This window comes from Anomalospiza imberbis, chromosome 7 (genome assembly GCF_031753505.1).
Source record: "Anomalospiza imberbis isolate Cuckoo-Finch-1a 21T00152 chromosome 7, ASM3175350v1, whole genome shotgun sequence".
Taxonomy (NCBI): Eukaryota; Metazoa; Chordata; class Aves; order Passeriformes; family Viduidae; genus Anomalospiza; species Anomalospiza imberbis.
Window position 1 is genome coordinate 22,765,867 of NC_089687.1, and position 17,961 is coordinate 22,783,827.

General features: G+C 41.7%; 2 protein-coding genes across 3 annotated transcripts in view; both read right to left on the reverse strand.

Moving 5' to 3' along the window:
- Positions 1-971: 971 nt before the first annotated feature.
- Positions 972-3,320, reverse strand: LOC137477204 (intraflagellar transport protein 70B-like). Its single transcript, XM_068195982.1, has one exon. It carries the CDS (start codon positions 3,265-3,267, stop codon positions 1,267-1,269), a length of 2,001 nt encoding a protein of 666 aa, XP_068052083.1. The 5' UTR covers positions 3,268-3,320; the 3' UTR covers positions 972-1,266.
- A 2,612-nt stretch (positions 3,321-5,932) lies between these two features.
- PDE11A (phosphodiesterase 11A) overlaps positions 5,933-17,961 on the reverse strand; it is a 107,488-nt gene continuing 95,459 nt past the window's right edge. For both annotated transcript variants that reach the window (XM_068195983.1, XM_068195984.1), the window contains exon 20: positions 5,933-9,455. In XM_068195983.1, the coding sequence (XP_068052084.1) occupies positions 9,294-9,455 (162 nt within the window). In that variant the 3' untranslated portion in view covers positions 5,933-9,293. The remainder of the gene's footprint in view (positions 9,456-17,961) is intronic.

A 17,961-nucleotide genomic window follows, 5' to 3' on the forward strand; every position in this document is an offset into this window, starting at 1 on the left:
TTCAGGGAGCTGGTATCAAAGGTAAGAAAATTAATTAAAGCCACAGATTTTTGATCCTTATTTTAAAAACTTCAGTTCACACATTACTTCAAATGCACAAAAAGGAGAGCAGCCATGAAGCAGAGAACCAGACTGCATAAAAGCACTGGAAGGCATTTTGATTGCACTTCACTGTAGAACATGTATGTTTGAAAAGGGATGGGAAGACTGTTGAGAAAATACACTGACTGATGCCACGGTGAAGGAAATGCCAAGTAAATGCATTAAGCAAATAAACAGGGTTTTGGACAAGTGTTGAGAGGTGCAGGAAGAGTATGACATAAAGAGGAAACAGAAGCAGGTTTCTTCCATCCAAGGGTACAGGTTGTAAACCTTGCATGAAATGGAAGTTACAATGGGTTTTTCTTAAAGAATATAATTTCACATTCATGGGTCTCTTACCAGAGACTGTTTTAAGAATAGTATTTGGATTGGAGGGGCTGCACATGGAGGACTGAATTACTAAGTAAGCCCTTGCTACTGAACAGGTTTTCAGGGCAACAGCTGCCACCCAGATGGTGTGGGCACCAGGACTCTGAAAGGCAGCACAGATCAGTATCTCTGAAGCCAGCTGTCATAACAAATTTTATTTTAAATGTAGATCTAAAGTGAGGTATCATCCTAATAGAGCCTTCTTGGAATTTATTTCTGGTCACTGTATTAGTTATAGAATTTGCTAGAACACTCATGCATTATTAATGAGTTAACAAAACAAAATGTTTATGTTTGTAGAACTGATTTTTTAATATAAAGCCATTTCTTCTGTTTAAATATACTATTGACGTGATCTGCAACATATTAAAAATACCTTAGAAAAAGTGGAAGAAAGAAATGTATCACACATAGACACAAATAAGATAATTAAAACAACAGTTTCTTCAAATTCTATCCTAGAAGAGACAGATAACAATTTTTTTTTTCAAATGTCAACCAATGAAAATAAACTTGATCAAATTTTCATAAGGATAAAGTATTATCTTATGGGTGAAAACTCTATGGTATTTCCATAATGACATTCTTGGTCAACACATTTTAAGTTTTATTTAACATGACTGGTTACTGAGAATGCTCCTACTTATCTGGTACAGCTTAATTTCGTAAAAATATTCTATTTTCTACTGAACATTGTTAAAAAACAGCAAAACATCCTTACAGATTTTTGTGATTTTTACCTCACAAGCACAAGAAAAGAACAAAGTTCTCATTCCTGCTGTGTGATAACAGCATTTACTCAGCCCACCCAGTGATCTTATACATCAGTGCCCTCAAAAGCCTGGCTTCATAGGTGACTGTGTTTTTCCCACTGTGCATCCCATTCTCTTCAAGGGGGTGCTCAATGACAGCTGGGATGTTTCTTCCATACTGTTCACATTGCTTCAGAAACTGCAGACACTCCTGAATCACACTGTCACGCAGCATGATCATGTGCTTGGACATGTTCTCCAGCAAGGACAGGAAACATCGCTTAGCGTAATACCACGTGTCCGTGCTCAGCTTTTTGTTATATGGCTCCAGGCTTTTAATGATCCTTGAAATACCGAACTCATAGTTTCCCTTTACACAGTACAGGGTACCAATGACTAGATTGACAATGCAAAGATGGTAGGTGTTTTTATCAGGATGATCGTAAGACAGCTGCTCTTCTGCCTTCTCAATCTTCCTCATTAGTTCCTCTGCATCCTCATTCTGGCTTGTCAGGATGTAGGAAACGCAGAGGTTTGCTAACACAATGGCACTGACATCGAGAATGTTGTCGTAGTGCTTTTTAACTATTGGCTCATAGAAGCTAATAGCCTCTTTATACTTGTTCTCCTGCATGAAGAGCACGTGAGCCACATTGAGCTTCCACACCTCGTGTTCCTTGCAGAACTCCACTGATTTGTGGAAGATCTTTTCTACCATTGCATAGTTCTTCATGTCCCAGTAAATCTTTGCCTGGGCCATCAAGACAGGTATATATTTATCCAGAGTCTCATCATATTCATTAATTGCCTTTTTTAGAGCTTCATCATCCCAATTTTGCCTAGCTTCCTGTACCTGTTTTGTGAGTTTTCTCAGCTGCTCAGTCATTGTCCCTACTGAATCATCTAGCTTGTGGAAAGCCTCCTCAGGGGCCGTTTGACAAGTAATAATGGCATCCAAGAAATTGTACAGATAAGGTGTGAGCAGTTTGTAGGTCAGATGAGCATTCTCTGCCAGCACATCGGCTGCCAGGTCGTAGTATTGATGCTTGCAATAGAGAAGTAGCAAGTTACCAAAAGTTTCTGGTGGACAGGGATTCTGCAGGAGAAGAAACTGCAGCTTCCCAAACCCATCAGTGGGCTGGTTGTCCATGTTCATGAGTGCTTGGTTGTGCAGCGTGACCGGATCCAGCTCCTCCTCGGCCCTCGGTGGCATATCCGTGAGCGCTTCCTGAGCCGCTCGCACGTTGCGCAGCTGGTACTCAATGGCCGCCTTGAGGTTGAAGGCCTCCACCAGGGCCGTGCGGTGCAGGAGCAGCGTGTTGCCCACGCTGCGGACGTCGATGCCCTCGGTGGTCATGCCCACGTTGAGCTCTGGGTGCTGGTGGATGCCGCGCTTGATGATGTCGGATATGTACTTAAGGGCAGCATGGTACTGCTTGGCCGCGTAGGAGCACAGTGCCATGTTGTAGGACAGCTCCGGGCAGTACCCCAACACTTGCATGGCGCTGGCAAACTTGCCGCTGGCCTCTTCGTGCCGGCCCTGCCGGTACAGCAGGCAGCCCAGGTTGACCTCGGCATCGGCCCGCTCCGACGGGTCCTCGGCCGCTCCGGAGCCGCCATCAGCAGCGGCGGCGAGCTCCTCCTCCACGAGGCTCTGGGCCGCCGGGAGGTCGCCCTGGGCATAGTGGACAGCGGCCTGGAGGCGCAGGGCCCGGCGGTGGAAGGCGGGGACGTCCAGCAGCGGGCTGGCGACGCGCAGGGCCTCGGCGAACAGCCCGGCCTTGTAGAGGGCCTGCGCGTGGCACAGGCGGTACGGCAGCAGCTGCGGGTGCAGCGCCACCAGCTGCTCGTAGCACTCGGCCGCCGCCGCGAACTCCTGCAGCTGGTAGTGGCAGTAGCCCAGCAGCGAGAGGCAGCCCCGGGAGCGGCAGCTCTTCTGCAGCCCGCGGTTCAGCAGCGACACCGCCTCCGCGAAGCGCCCGCTGCCGATGAGCCCGTACACCACGGCTGTATGCTGCCCCTCGGGCACCGGCGCGGCCTCCATGGCCGGCCCCAGCACTGCCGCGGCGGCGGCGGAAGCGGGGCCATCGCTGCCATGGCAACGCCGCCGCCGGGGCGGAAGTGCCCTCGTGCGGGCGGGCGCCGCCCCGGAAGCGGCGGCGCGGACGGTGCCGTGTGGCGGCGGTGGCGGCGGTGGCGGCGGCCGCCGCGCCCCAGCCTGACCGACTGCCCTGCCGCCGCCAGTGGCAGCTGGTGCCGGCAGCGGAGCCGCGTCCTCTGCGTTTGCCCGCCCTCCTCTGCTCCCCTCCCTGCGCCCATGGCCCGAGCACTGACACGGCGAGTTCAGTGCCGGTTCCGAACTGGCGCAGAGAGATGGAGCCTCCTGAAGTCGCTGCCTGGGCCAGAATTTCGGGATCCCTCATTTCGGGATCTCGTGCAGCCGGGAGGAATAACGAGTACAAATCAGCTGCTGTCTTTCTAAATGCTGTGTAAAAGTTCTTTTAAGCGTAAGTGGTGTAAAAGCACGCTCTAAGCTAAACACATAGTCCAGGGCAGGAAGCATTTAACCTCTGTCTTGGGCTTTGTCCACATGAAACATCCTCTTTACAGCTTCTTAAGTTGGTTAAGGCTGGTGGATGGCAGGAACTATGTCTGTACTTTGCCACAATCCAACAGCTTTCCTGCAGCTTTCAAAAGCAGAAAAATTACTTCCAACTTTCCTTATTTAACAATGTAATTGTGCTTTGCCAGGCAGGACTTTTTTTTCCCCCCCCATGGTATTTCTACTGGCCAGTGATACTCTGGACCACAGACTGCATAATCTGTGTGATTTCTGTGCATGTCAATAGCTTCCCTTAGGGTCACCAGACAGATCTGGTTTCTGGTCATTCCAGTCTAATGCCAAGCATATCCAGGGAAGGAGTTTGGTTTGCCCCCAGGAATGAGTGCTGCAAGGCTGTGTGTCAAAATTCGTATCTGGGCTGCTCAGTCTCGCATGTTTTTAGGATCTTCTATTTGTAATTCAGTAATCAATAGACACAGCTCTGGCTGATCCCAACAAGTTTCAAAGAAAAGTAATAATAATAATAAAATCATAGTAAGCTGTTAAAATTATTTATCTTTTTAAAGACCAGTAAAACCAAGTTGCTAATTTCAAAAGCATGCTTTGAAAGCTGAACCAACATAGTTTGATCTACTAAGCAAAACAATAAGAGTAATGGTTTTAAGATGAAAAAAAAAAAAGGATACAGAAATCTTTTAAGTTACACATTTTGCAAGTATCTGGGAATCACTTGCCTTAGAACAGACACATGGTATTTCTGTGCATTTTATCAGCTGTCTCCCACAGGTGTATTCCCCAGAAAACTGTAAGATGTAATGGCCTACATGCTTAAGAATTCATAATTAAATACAAAGTAATCCAAGAAAGAAAAGGTAGCAAGCAATATACAGGATGTATTCCAATAGTGGCACATTCCAGCGACAGGAATCTCTGGGGCATCTCACACGTCCCACTTCATTGCTATGTTAGAAACCATTCACATGATTTTACTCTTTGAAAACTCCTCCTTTGAAAAAGCCATTAAAAAAAACCTTCTTGCTCTCTTATTTTCTTGCCCATACACTCTAGGCATTGAAGTGACTGTTAGTATGTTTTATGTATCTTTGAAATAAACCTGTTTTAAACTTTCACACAATGCACAAATGACTTATCAGGAACTAAAATTGATTTAATTTTATAAAGGGAAAATAAGTATTTGGCCTGTAGACTGAAACACTCCTGTTTTTCCAGTAGAATGAATTAATCTAAATATTACAAGTGACATTAGGCACTGCTGGTTGCAGTTTTCAAAAATAATATGTGAGTACTAGTATTGGCTTTGTTGGTAACTACAGGCACATTATGAAATTGCAGTGTTCTCTAAGAAGGAGCAATTAGCAAGGTCACCAGACCAGAAAAACACAGCTGCTGTACCAAGGACACCATCTGAAGAAATACCTGAGCTAGAATGAAACATACTTGTCTGCGCTGTGGTTACAAAACACACAATTGACCTTCTTGGCAAGACCCCATGCCCTGTAAATCCTAGGGGTTGGCTGAGACAGAGCTGTGTGGGGAGTTCTGTGCCTGCCTGCCACATGAGACATCCACTTTAAACCTCAGTGAGTTACTGCTGCCTGACCTTGTGCAGCTCTGCTTCAGAGCAGGAGCAAAACCACGTCCTGACAAGCAGAGTCTGCATCTCCATCACATTATGCAGCTGTTCTTATTTGTCTGTAGGTCCTGGGCTGGGAGGGAATTGTCTGGTTTCACTACTCGACTTATGGCCAAAGACACCTTTTGGACATCTTGTTCTTGGGAGGTTCTTCTGTCTCAACCACCGGAGATCCTCTACCCCAGGTGCTCCTTGCCTTGGACAGTGTTCAGTTTTCTGGTGGGGTCCCATTGTCGTGTTGCAGAGGAGCAATTTAGTCCAAGAGAATGCCCATACAAGACCCGAGCTCTTCCCCCAAAGCCTGTCTGCCCCATGCCCCTCTCAGGAGTGAAGCCAAAATTGGGGCTGTACCCAGTGGGCATCCTTGTCTCCTTGCTGAGCACATGAAAGGGGCTTTTGGAGGAAGGGCAGGAGACAAGCCCACCCTTGTTACTCGCCACCAGCTGGTGGGGCAGATGCACCTGCAGTTCAGAAACCTGCTCGAAATCAAGCTCCTTCCTGATTAGCCCTTGCAATTGTAGAACATTTATGATGGGTTTTTAAAAATTACTGTTTTATTTGGGTTTCATTTTTTCTGAGGAAAGGGTGATTTTGGTAAGTGGTTTCACAGGTGGGAATCCCAAATGAACTTACTGTTTGGCCTGAACTACCTTTGAGGATGGGGATGAAGACCTGAGCATTTTCTGGTGACAAAATTAAGGCTGCTGCCTGGCTTTTGTGAGACTTCAAGGCCTGTAGTTCATGGGCCTAGAAACCTGACAGAATTCAGTCTGCAGTTGGCACGAGTCAGTAGGACACCTAGAAAAAAGGCATTGCCACAACCAACCTGAAGCACCTCTGGGTGTCCTATGGACAATCCATGTGCCCATCAAATTTTAGCACTGGAACTGTAAATGCTAGAGGCCTCAGTCAAGGCCAGATTTCCACTTACAGATGGGGCAAAGAAATGGTGACTTGTCTTTTACTGATGTGCTGGGCATCTCAAGGGAAAGGCCAAGCAGCACTGCCCTGGGTAACAGTTGTGTTCTCCACATGCTCTCTTGATTTGTCCTTGCCTCTTGTGGACCCATGTTCTATATGCATTCACAGAATTAGGCTGATTTCAATTTTTTTTTTTAATCTCTCCTTGTTCAGCAGGCAGGGAAGCAAGAAAAAGACAGAGAATGAGATTAAATAACCTACACAATCATGTCTCTTGTGCATATCTCAGACAGTTTGGCAGAACTGACTGAAATACTGGGAAATTTTTTCCCTATCAGAAATAATTAAAAGCAGATACAGTTTCTGATCATCAAGTTTATAAGCAGTAGATAAAAATGTTTCCAACAATCTTAAAATATAATAGATTTGAAATATGTTTCTTTAATGTACTTCATGCTTCCACAAAGAATCATCTTTTTCTCACTTTTTTTTTGGCTCTTTCCTAAGCTAAGTCTTAAAAAAAAAGAAGTTAAGGTTTTTGTTGGTTTAGTTGGTTGGTTTTTTAAAGATTGAGCTATATGACTTTCAGAGACTGAATGCTGTTCTGAGATGCACTATTGAGCCCCCCAGTTTCTGTAGGGTTGTTTTGTTTTTCCTGAGAACAATTTGATAAGATCAAGCCGTGTGCTCTCATTTTCTTCCTTGTGATGGAGGAACACAACCATAACATTAGTCAGCAGTTTCTGAATTTTGACCCACAATGGCAAAGATACCAAAAGACAGGAGAAATAGATGGAGGCAATTACAAACAGTCACTTGATTGATGGTTGACATTGTTAGGGCTTCAGCTGTGTGGCAGGCTGCGGTGCTGCCGAGTCCCCATCCCTGCCAGTGGGTGTTGCCATGGGCAACAGTGCACTGAAGCCAGTAAAAAGGAGAGGAAATGAGGGGAGACTCAACCTTCAGGGAGGCTGTAGGGTATGCATTATAAATTATGTTACACTTAGCAGTATGCAATATCAAAATTCAGGAAAGCTGTGTGTACCTGCCAACAGTACTGTCGGTTCCTAGTAGCTGTGTTTCCAATAAAATACGTGTTGTAGGTTTGTATGGCTTGCTGCTTACTGAACTGCTCTGGCTTTATTCAGAGAAGAAAGAAGTGGTAGAAGAACAGCAGAAACATTTCCATTTGTGTGTGTACTCACTGCTGTGCACTTTGCATTTCTGCTCCTTCCCTGCTTTCTTCTGCTAGAGAGTGATGTGGTTCAGTTGTGCACTAACAGATTGGCTCACAATGCTACTGAATTTCCAGCTATTGTCCTACACACCATTAGAAGCACAGAACATTTTTGTTTTGTTGTGTTTCTTTTAAAGAAAGGATCGGCAGATTTGTTGTTTCTGTTTGATGTAGTCAGCTTTTCTAAGGCTCTAACAACTCAGTTTCCTTAGGAAGGAGAAAAGCTCTTTTAGCATCTGGTCAGCTGGGCCAGGTTCTGATTTCTATTAATCTGGTGCCAGTTCAAGGTAATTCCACTGAAGTAAATGGAGTTTGGCACAGGTGCAAAACTAAGCTGAATTCAGCTTTAATTTTTGCTGCCAGAAACCCCTATATTTAGAATCCCATATTTCATGAAGTACAAAGGCTTTTTTTTTTTTTTTCCCTATGAATGGGCACTCATAAACACTGCAACATGACTCCTCTTGTGTCTGGTCATGCAGCAGAGAAAACACCCTCAAATCACAGATCACAGGTTTGCTGCATTAATGATCTTGACACTAATGGAAGGAGACCAACTTTCAGGTAATACTAGGGTCATCACAGAGAGACATTTGGTTTTGTGACCTATCATATTTGATTAGATTTTTAGGCACACCTTGACCACAGGTGAGCCTTGACTAGTGCTGTGCTACCTGTACTAATAGCATTTGAAATTGTACTGAAAGAACTGTGAGAGAGTAAGGGGTAGTCCAGTGTGATGATATTCTACCTCTCTACCATTTTAAAATACTAATTTAAACTGGAAATTATACTAGAAATTATCCATGTTCTGCTTTTCAATGTAATATAAACCTGAAGCACAAAGCAACAGATTTCCTTTTTTATTTGTATTCTATTTAAAAAAAATTAATCTTTTCCTTAGGCGACTCTATAATTTAAAACAAAAAAAGAATGTGTTATAAGAGCATTTTTTAAAAGAAAAAAAAACATTCTAAAATTACCATGCAGTATTTAGCCTTTACGCAAACTTCCTCTTGCTGAGAAATTTGCTGCAGTGTTAATATGAATTTCTCAGGGAAGAAGGGACAGCTTGGTGTTTTTAAAGATAATAAAGTTTGTTTTTAAATGTAGCAAAGGTAGGCAATTCTAAAGGCCCTGATCAATCACTAAGAAGCTTTGTTGTAAAAAAATACTTCTTCAGAATACAAAGCAGGCTTTTCAGAACATTCAGGCATAAAAGAGGAAGGAGAGGAGCATCACAAAAGCAGGCATAATTGATTCATAACATGTACTGAAGAGATGCAAAACAACAATGTAATTACACACTATTCTGTTTTCTGCAGCTCCTTGCATATGAATTGGCCAGCTTGCATCCCAGTCCTGCTCTGTATTATTAATTTTATTAAGCTGCAAGTTCTTATATTTCAGTCTGTTGTCAGCTTTACAGATTTTTACAGCAGCAGTTGAAATGTAGTGGAGCTGAATGAACGCTTCTTCTGTTCAGTGTTCCGTGTCGCTCCAGATACCAGTGCAATCCCACTGCAGGATTCAGTCCCACTAAGCCTTCCAGGAGAAGCAAACTGTGCTGCCATCAGGATAATATCCCATCAATTAAGCATATCTGGGAAAGCATTTCTTAAAAAATGGTGGGTCTAAGCTTATGAAAACCTTTCAGACGGCTCTTATTGTAAAGTGACACTGATATTTGCAGGCTTAATTTATGTCTTTGAGAGACATGGTGAAACTAGAGGAAAAGGAGGACAAGGATGCCGCCTGAGAAGGAAGTCTTTTTTGGTGCAGCTCCTCCCATTTACCTCTATTTACTGCCACGGAGTCCAGCATAGGCTTCAGTTTCACATTCAGCTTCACTAGACACTGGAAGAAGATTAAAAAGAGGATGAGAGAAATAATACTGTCAGTATATCCACTTCTTTTAAGGATAGTCCATGGTATAACAGGGGGGAAAAAGAGTTTAATCTGCACTATGCCCCTACCCTCCTCACTCCCATCTGTAAATTTATTGTCCCCATTGAGTTCTCTTTATCTATCTGACTCATTTTACGTAAGGCTGTAAGCCACCAAAAATGTAAAAAAAGGCACACACGATGGCAGAGATGCTTCTCAGCTACTTTAGCTTTCTTGCAATTCTAAAAAATAGTCCTTTTGAGCGATCCCCTGCATCTATGAGCAGGAAGGTCCACTGGCTTGATGACAAGCTGGACAAAGCTGAAATAATCTCCCTAGGGCTAGATTCTTTTTTCCTATAGATGATCAAACCACAACAGTACAATGCTTTCCCAAGCTGGCAGAAAAAACAATTAGTCTGTGCTCAAATTAAAGAAATATAAATGAGTTTTCTTTGAGGTTGCACTGAAATCACCTCTTCTCTTCATACCCAGTCCAAAGGTCACAGAGGCCAGGAAGAGTCTTTAATCTGGTTTCATCTGGCTTTGAATACACCCCCAAATTATGGAATTCCTGCATACCTTTGCTACAGGTTTATTTTAGCTTCCCCTTTAATATCACCTTCTTATGTGCAAAGACCACAAGGGCTTCACTTGGTTTTGTATCTATATTAAAGAGAGACAGAAATTAACAGCAGCACTGGACGTCAGGAAAGGGTTAACCACTTGCCTCCCAAGTGGCCATGTAATGTGTCCTCTCGGGACAGAGGAGTGTTCTTTTGCAGCTTTTCTGGTTAGCAAGCAGCCGCTTTTGCTGAGAGCTGGGCAGTACGCTTTCTCCTATCACATGGAAATTATGTATTTTTCATTGAGAAGAAAGGCTTGGTGCCAGATTAAAAACCAAAAAGGACAAAGAAGACAGCAAAAGTTACTCTTCTAAAAGTGCAGAAAATTATAAGAAAACAAAAGGAAAGGAGAAGTAGGTACCTTTGCAGTTGATCAGTTTTTGCTTTAAATAGCAAGGTTAACAGCAACTGCTTTAAATGGTCCCCAGAGCCCAGACAACACTAAAGAACTGGATTTTTTATAGCTAGCTTGCAAGCCATAGGAGCTTGGCTTGAACTAAGTCTTGGAAGATTTTTTAATTGAGCTATTATATGATAATTAAGGGTTAATGGCCTGAATTTAAGATGTGCTGAAAACTTGCAATTTCAGTTGACTTCAGTAGGAAATATGAATGCTCAGCACTTATGAAAAATCACATCATGAGGAAGAAGCTGGAACTTGAATCAAATCTACTTCAAAATTATTTCATTAGAATATGGCCCAGACTGGGCAGATAACTTTGCAGGGTTCACTGCAGTCTCTGAGAGCATTGCTTTCTGCTAGAGACTCTGAGAGTCTCTAGAGCATTGCTTGCTGCTGATGGTCATTCATTTTATAGAGTGCATAAGGATTTTTAACATTCCCATCACTATGCCTCACAACTCTGCATTTGTTTATCTTTATTTCAGACTGTTGTGTATTCCTAAACCTGATTTGGCAGAGTCTAAAACAGAGGGGCAGTAATGCATTATAAACAGCTGAAAGTATCTGAAAAACTCACTGCCATTACCATTAGCACCTGCATTACCACTGCCAGCTCAGTGTCTAGAGGTAGCACATGAGCTACTCAGCCCTTGATAGCTACATATCAGATCCTTTCTGTGCACAGCCAGTACCTTCAAAAAGTTTTTATAAAGTACTTTTTCAATATACACCTTTGATTAAAAAAAAGTCAAATAAATAAATAATATGAAATACATATAAGCAAACAGCCCGGTGGTTAAATCACTGTTTAAAAATCAGTATGCTTCAAACCTCTCTAAGCCCAAAGATGTTCTGCACTCACATCCTATCAGTCCCAGGATCTGTAAGTACAATATGCAGTACAGGCTGTTCCTGTAAATATATATATATGTATATATGTGTGTGTGTGTGTGTATGTATACACATATATACTATATTTTCTCTCTCTCTCTCCATATATAGTATATATACTATATGCACTATACATATATATACTATACCCAGGGACCTATAGCAGCTACAGGCAGCATAGACAAGATGGAGCTCACTGGGACTGTGGACTCTGTGTCAGTGTGGCTGTGCAGCTCTCGGCCATGTCTGTGTCCTTTCTGTAACCTTGCTTTTTTGCCAAGACTGACCACAAGACTGTGATGTTTTCCAGCCTAGTGCCAGGGAGCAATTGCAGAGGTCTGGGCATGATCTCCTGCTGTGCCTGTCCCTCCAGGCCTTGGCATGTGCCATGGCTTATGGCAGGAGACAGCTCTGTCACATACTGTGCCAGGATGACTGCGAGTGCTTGAGGTGCTTACAGCAATTAGCTTTGCATTGACTACAGCAGGGACCAGGAGCCCAAGTAGGCTGGGAATAGATTCAGGAAGCACCCCCACAGTTCTGTGGTAATCACTGTTATCCTATGAGCTGTAAACATATTTTAAATCTGTAAGTAAACACACATATATTTCTTCGAAATATAGATTTAAGTGGACATTAGAGTCTAATAACCCAGATGCAACAGAGGCTACCAGGTAAATAACAAGAATGGTTAACTACTAACATTAACTTTGATGAAATAAATTATAAGGAGTATTTAAGAAAGAATAAACCATGTCTTTGATATTAATTTTTACCATAGCACCAGCAATTAATTCAATGGAATAAGTACAAAATATATAGTGTAATTTTAATAAACTTTATTTTGTTACACATTAACTTAGATTAGTGATACTTGACAGTGCAGATTTTGCACTTGGTCTGTAAAATGTCTTTATTCAGACATTGATTTGATGTTTGAACCACTGCTTCTGTATTTAGTATCCTTTCACTTTGGGACTTTTTCATTCTGATCTAGTATTTTAATTAAACTGACTACTATAATTCCTATGGAAATTAGCTTTTATTTTATTTTTTTTCCAGCTACCAAAGCATTTCAGTGGGGCTTCTCTGATACAAAGTGCACAAATTGGATTTTATTTCTTCTTGAGATGTAATTAAAAACTCATTTGATTACTATATATCTGGCCCTGTTTTAATTATTAAACTCCAGTAATCAATTTGCTTTTATGAAGCTTCTGGGAAATTATCTCAAAAGCAACACATTTCTCTCCCTTCTGGCAGGGTCTGGACCATTTACTGAATTACATTCATTGCACCTGTTCCTGATCCGGATTAAACCACAAATTTATTCCCAAAGCTCTTGAAGTTTATTTGGCTGTAGCCTTGTCAGGGTTTTCCACCTCCTGGCTGCCGTTTTTGCTTTCCGTTTTATTGCATGAGAACCCCTTGATGTACTGCTCCTCCATGCTACTATTTTTGATGCATGCCTCTTACAAACAGCTTTGCTCAAGATCTGCCTAATTTGGTATCTAGGTTCTTAATGCCTTATTTATTACTTGCCTTCCTAGTAAAAGGCTTGGTCTTCACCGGCTGTCTGACATGGGATACCACCACATAAACTCAGTAGCTGCAGAAATGCTCTGTTCCTTGTCCCTGCTTGGTGCAGCGGGCAGGCTGGGAGTTGGCAGGCAGCTGGGCTCGGGGAGAGGGAACCCTGCCTGGGGGAGTTCCTGTCTCCTGAAGCCTGGGACCTCACTGCCCACTTGCAGTCCTGCCACTGCAGTGCACTGCCTTCTACACAGCAATAGGTACAGGATTGGTGACCTTTCCCATTCTAGCCCCTTTACTGTAAAAGCTGCTCTAGTTGCAGAGTGATAGAGGGTGGGGGAGGCACTGCCTGCTCCAGCATTAGGAAAAGCCAGAGAGGTTTGCAGTTCCTTTCTGCATCCATGTATTACTTCAGATGTGTGACTAAGCTGTTTGTCAGAAAGTTACTGTATAGCAGTCTTTTTCTTAGCACCTTCAATTATTTAGATGTCTTTTGGGACTGTGTACTACTCTGCCCACAGCATTCTCTCCCAAGATATAGCTCCGCTTACATATAAACTCCTCAGCCCAAGAAAATGATAACGGCACTTCAGCACTACATTGTGTGCACCTGGGAAAGGGGCAGGGCTGCCTGAAGGAAGAGCACAAAATGGGGAAGAGCATAAGATACTCAGAGGAAGCTATTTGTGGGAGAAGGTAAGGGGGGGGGGCAGAGTGGTTTGGTTTTTCTTTTTTTCACTTTCTTTCCTTGTGTATAGAGATGTACATTATGGTAGATAAAGCGAATAGAATGCAGAAACAATAGCAGTAGAAACAAACCTCTTCAGGGAGAGGGTGATGGGAAGCAATGGAGGAATTCGTTTGTACCTCTGGGTTGAAGTGGGGTGTGGGGGGAAGAAGACTTCATCTGCTACATCACCTTCATCTCTGGGGAAGGATGTTAGTGAAACTGCCTAGATGCAGCATGTATGTGGTCAGAGGCTAAACCTACTGCTAAAGCAAATATAAAGTTTTCTTGTATTATAAGACTAGTACCAAATCTCTTTAAAGAGGAGCATAGTATGTCCTAACTTACAAACACAGCATGACTTTTCTTTTTGCCCCCTCCCTGCCAGAGATTCTCATCCAAATATTGACCAATTCTGACCTTGCTTAACTTATGAGCTTTGACAAGATTACAGCTCATGAAAGTATGGTTGCGGGGCTAATATTTGTAAAGTGCGTTTATGGAATAAGACCATATAAATTCATTTTTATGACTGAGCACATATAAAAAAGTTATAGGTCTCAGTGTTCACTCTACTTTGGAACCCAGTGGTTTCTAATGAATCACTTTTATTATGTAGACAGTTTCTTAGTTGGAAGGGAGGACCAGTGACCGAGAAGCCATGGGGATAAATTCAGACTCAGTGTAAGCATATGAAGCATTGTTGAAGTCAAGAGAGTCATGACCAGTTACAGCAAAGCTGAATTGGACTCCTGAGTTTTGCTGAAGTGGCTTTCACATGAGAATACATAGGCCAAAGGTGAGCCATCTATCTGAAAGTCCTTGAACTTCAGATTAGTTCAGATAAAAGGGAACCTGTGCTGCAGTCATCCACAGATTTTGTCTTCATAATACAAATACTTTGTGGAAGTTGTTTAGAAAACCCAAAAGTATTTCTGCATATATGTCCATATACTAAACCCAAAAACACTGCTAGAATTCTACCTTCCATAGTAGAATACAGAAGATAAAGTGATACAGAGAAGATGTAGGGATTAACTTCTATGAACCTTTGACTGTGTGTGTATGTGAATTAATTATTTGCCCTACTGATTGAGGACTGTATTTAATCATTATGTTCTTCAAAAAATACAGTATTTGTGAGGAGGTTGAGTTCATGGAAAACAAATATTATTGCAATCTCCTTGTGGTTGAAGGGGACTTTGTTTATTCCTTTTAGGGCTTAATGAGGAAGGGTCCAGGTCATCACATACATAATGCATTAGTGGATTACTTTTTCATTTCTGTCAGGGAATTTTTTTCTGATGTCTAAAAATGTAATTAGAAAAAAATAATATATTACTAATTTCCCTTGTAGAAAACAGGAGTTTCTTTTAGCTTCTCCCTGAAAGTTGTTAGTAGATGGAAGCCAGTTGTGACTAGAAAGTGATCTAATACATGCACAAGTGTTCTCCTCTTCCACTGTGAATTAATGTTAAGCTTCTTTCTGGTGATGGTACACTGGCAAGAATAATACTGTACTCCTTTGGAAGTAAACTACAGAGGGATGATTATAAATTAAGATTAACCATGGGAAAAATGCGCTGGGTACTTCAGGGAGGAAAGTATGTACAGAGCTCCTGGTAGCAGAATGTGCTCTGACCAATATCACACGTTACACTGCCAAAGGGAGAGTGATTCTGAAGGAATGGGACCAACTGAAGTAGCTCTACTGATGTATTGCTACAGTTGCAAAGGATTCATCTGTTGTTCATTACAATTTCATGAAATCAAGGGTTTGCTCGAAAGAGTTATTATTTCATAAACAGCTTCTTACTTAGCGCTGCTGTTTATGATTTTGATTCTACATCTAAACCATGCGAGAGACAGAATATTTCTAACTCCTTTCCTTTCAACATTTTAACCGAGCAGCTCATCAATGTCTTCTGCCTTGGTATTAAATGGATTTTGAAAAATTCTTCAAATCATATCAGTCTCATATGCCAATTTAATTCTTTGAATTTACCCTCAGCTGGGAATTCTGCAGGCAACTGTGATTTCGTTGTGTTAAACACTTACTTGAAGTGTTTCATCCATCATAATTTCTAGTCCTTTTCTGATGCAATGTAGTTTGTGCTTTGTCTTTCTTGAAAACTGAATGGCTGTTAAATTATCCATTCATCTTCTTTCAGATTTGCTGTACAATTTGAGTTCCCTCTATTGGCTGTCTCTTCTACCTTATCTGCCAACTTTTCAATCTGCTTCCCCAGATCTTTATATACGTTTCCATACATGACTGCCATGTCCTTCACAACACATTGGGCAGATAATTCTAAGTAAAACAGCAACAGAAATTATAATATTATGAATGATTCAATTTTTTTCACTGATTAGGGTGAAAGCCTTTAGTGAAGCTTAGCTTCACTGAAGTCAATGGGAAATGTTTGTTTTTCTGTCTTTTCACAAACACCTTTGTTGATGAACTGCCCTTTTAGCTGAGACTCCTTTGGCATAAGATGACTCAGAAGTAAGCTGAAGTACTCTTGTCTGAAGGAAAAAAAATAGTCCTTCCTGTTGCCTCTTCTAAACATTTTGGACAAACCTGTAAATTCTTAAAACTGTTGATTGTAACAACAATGTTGCATCAATAATCTCACCAAGTTATGAAAATCATAGCAAAACTAATATTCTAATTTTCAAAGGCAAAATGAAACCCTTCCTGTTCTCAGGAAGCAGAAAAAGAGGATCTGAATCCTTGCACCTTTTGTAAAAAAGATGTTCATGATAGTCACTTTTCACTATTCCTGTGAAATAGTGACGGATTTTGATGGAAATTGCAAATAAAATCATTCTTTCTTCTTTTCCTGGTTTTTCTTTCTTGTATAGCTCTTCTTAACCTTTTCTATTAGTAAGAAAGTAGCAGACAAAAGCTTCTCAGCTTAAGGGCAATAGATAAGAAAAATAATTTGGCAATGCTTGTTCCATTACCGGAAGTTTTAATACAGGGATAATATCTGAGTTTTCTGCAAGTTCCACAGAATTTGTTCTGGGTGGCCTCATTTATATTCATCATTAGTAGACAAGAAACAAAGCAAAAAAGTGCTGAACCTACTTAAGTTCCTACTTCAAGGCTACAGAGAGATCCTTCTACTGTGCCAAAAATCTCTTTTCTCTGGGCCAAACCCTTATTCCTAACATAATCCTTAGCTACCAGCTTCCCCCCAGCACTGGCATTTGGCCTGATTAAGTTTCTTCTGAAGCAAATTTCTTACAAACACAGCAGAATGTGTTGCACCTGCTCTTCCTTGGATAATATTACCCACTGGATTTCAACAGGGAGGGAGACTAATTTGATCTGCCAACATCTGTTTGATCTGCCTCAGTCCCTGGTATCACAAACTGCATCCCAGGCTGATGTGCCTTACTAATCCCTGTCAGCCAGGCACTCTCAGGAAGCATAAATGCTTTATCTCCCACTCTCTGTGTCCAAATCAAATGTCAGAAATAAACCCTGCCAAAAGCGTGCATCTTTATGGCATTTTTTTAGGATCTATTGAAAGTTATCTTCCTCCTCCTTCAACATGCTACAAAGGAAAAGCTGGCTTCAATGAGAATCATACAGTGCTGATCAAATTGCTTCCATTGAACAGATCTTTCCAAATAGCTTAGTCCTGATTTTTTTTTCTTTTTTGGTGTGGTTTTTTTGGGGGTTTTTTCTTTTTTTTTAAAATACTTGACAATTTACAAACATGTTTCATGTACTGTCTATATGCACGGTGAACAGCTAGTGAGTTCTCTGCCCCCTGACTAGTTGCTAACTTAAAATATAAGAGCAGTGCCCTGAGTTTTGTATCAACAATCCCAGGTATGGGTGAATGGTGGAAAACCATTTCCAAAATGTTCATACAGATAAAGTCTTATTGGTTAAAAAATTTTAGAAGTTTTTCTAATTGTATAGACAGAACAGAAACAACTGAAGGAAGAAGTCATTGTGTTGGCTGCATCCAGTGACTCTTGCCTGGCTAAGAACTAAGCCATGCCATACAGTCCATTCTGGACAGGCAGGGCTTCCCAGAGGAATGGTGCAAACCCTGAATTTCTTATACAGCATTTCATCATGCAAAATTGTAATTGAAGGACAGAGGGAAAGGGATAGAAGTGGTAACTGAAGAAGGGCTGCATCAGGATATAGCAGTGTAAGCATGATTGTTAAGAACACCTTTTTAATGTTCTCTGCAAAGGAGAGGTTAATCTCCTGTCTCATAATTTCAAGTAGAATATATACCTTTGGAAAAAAAAAATCAGTCTGTCTATGTACTTC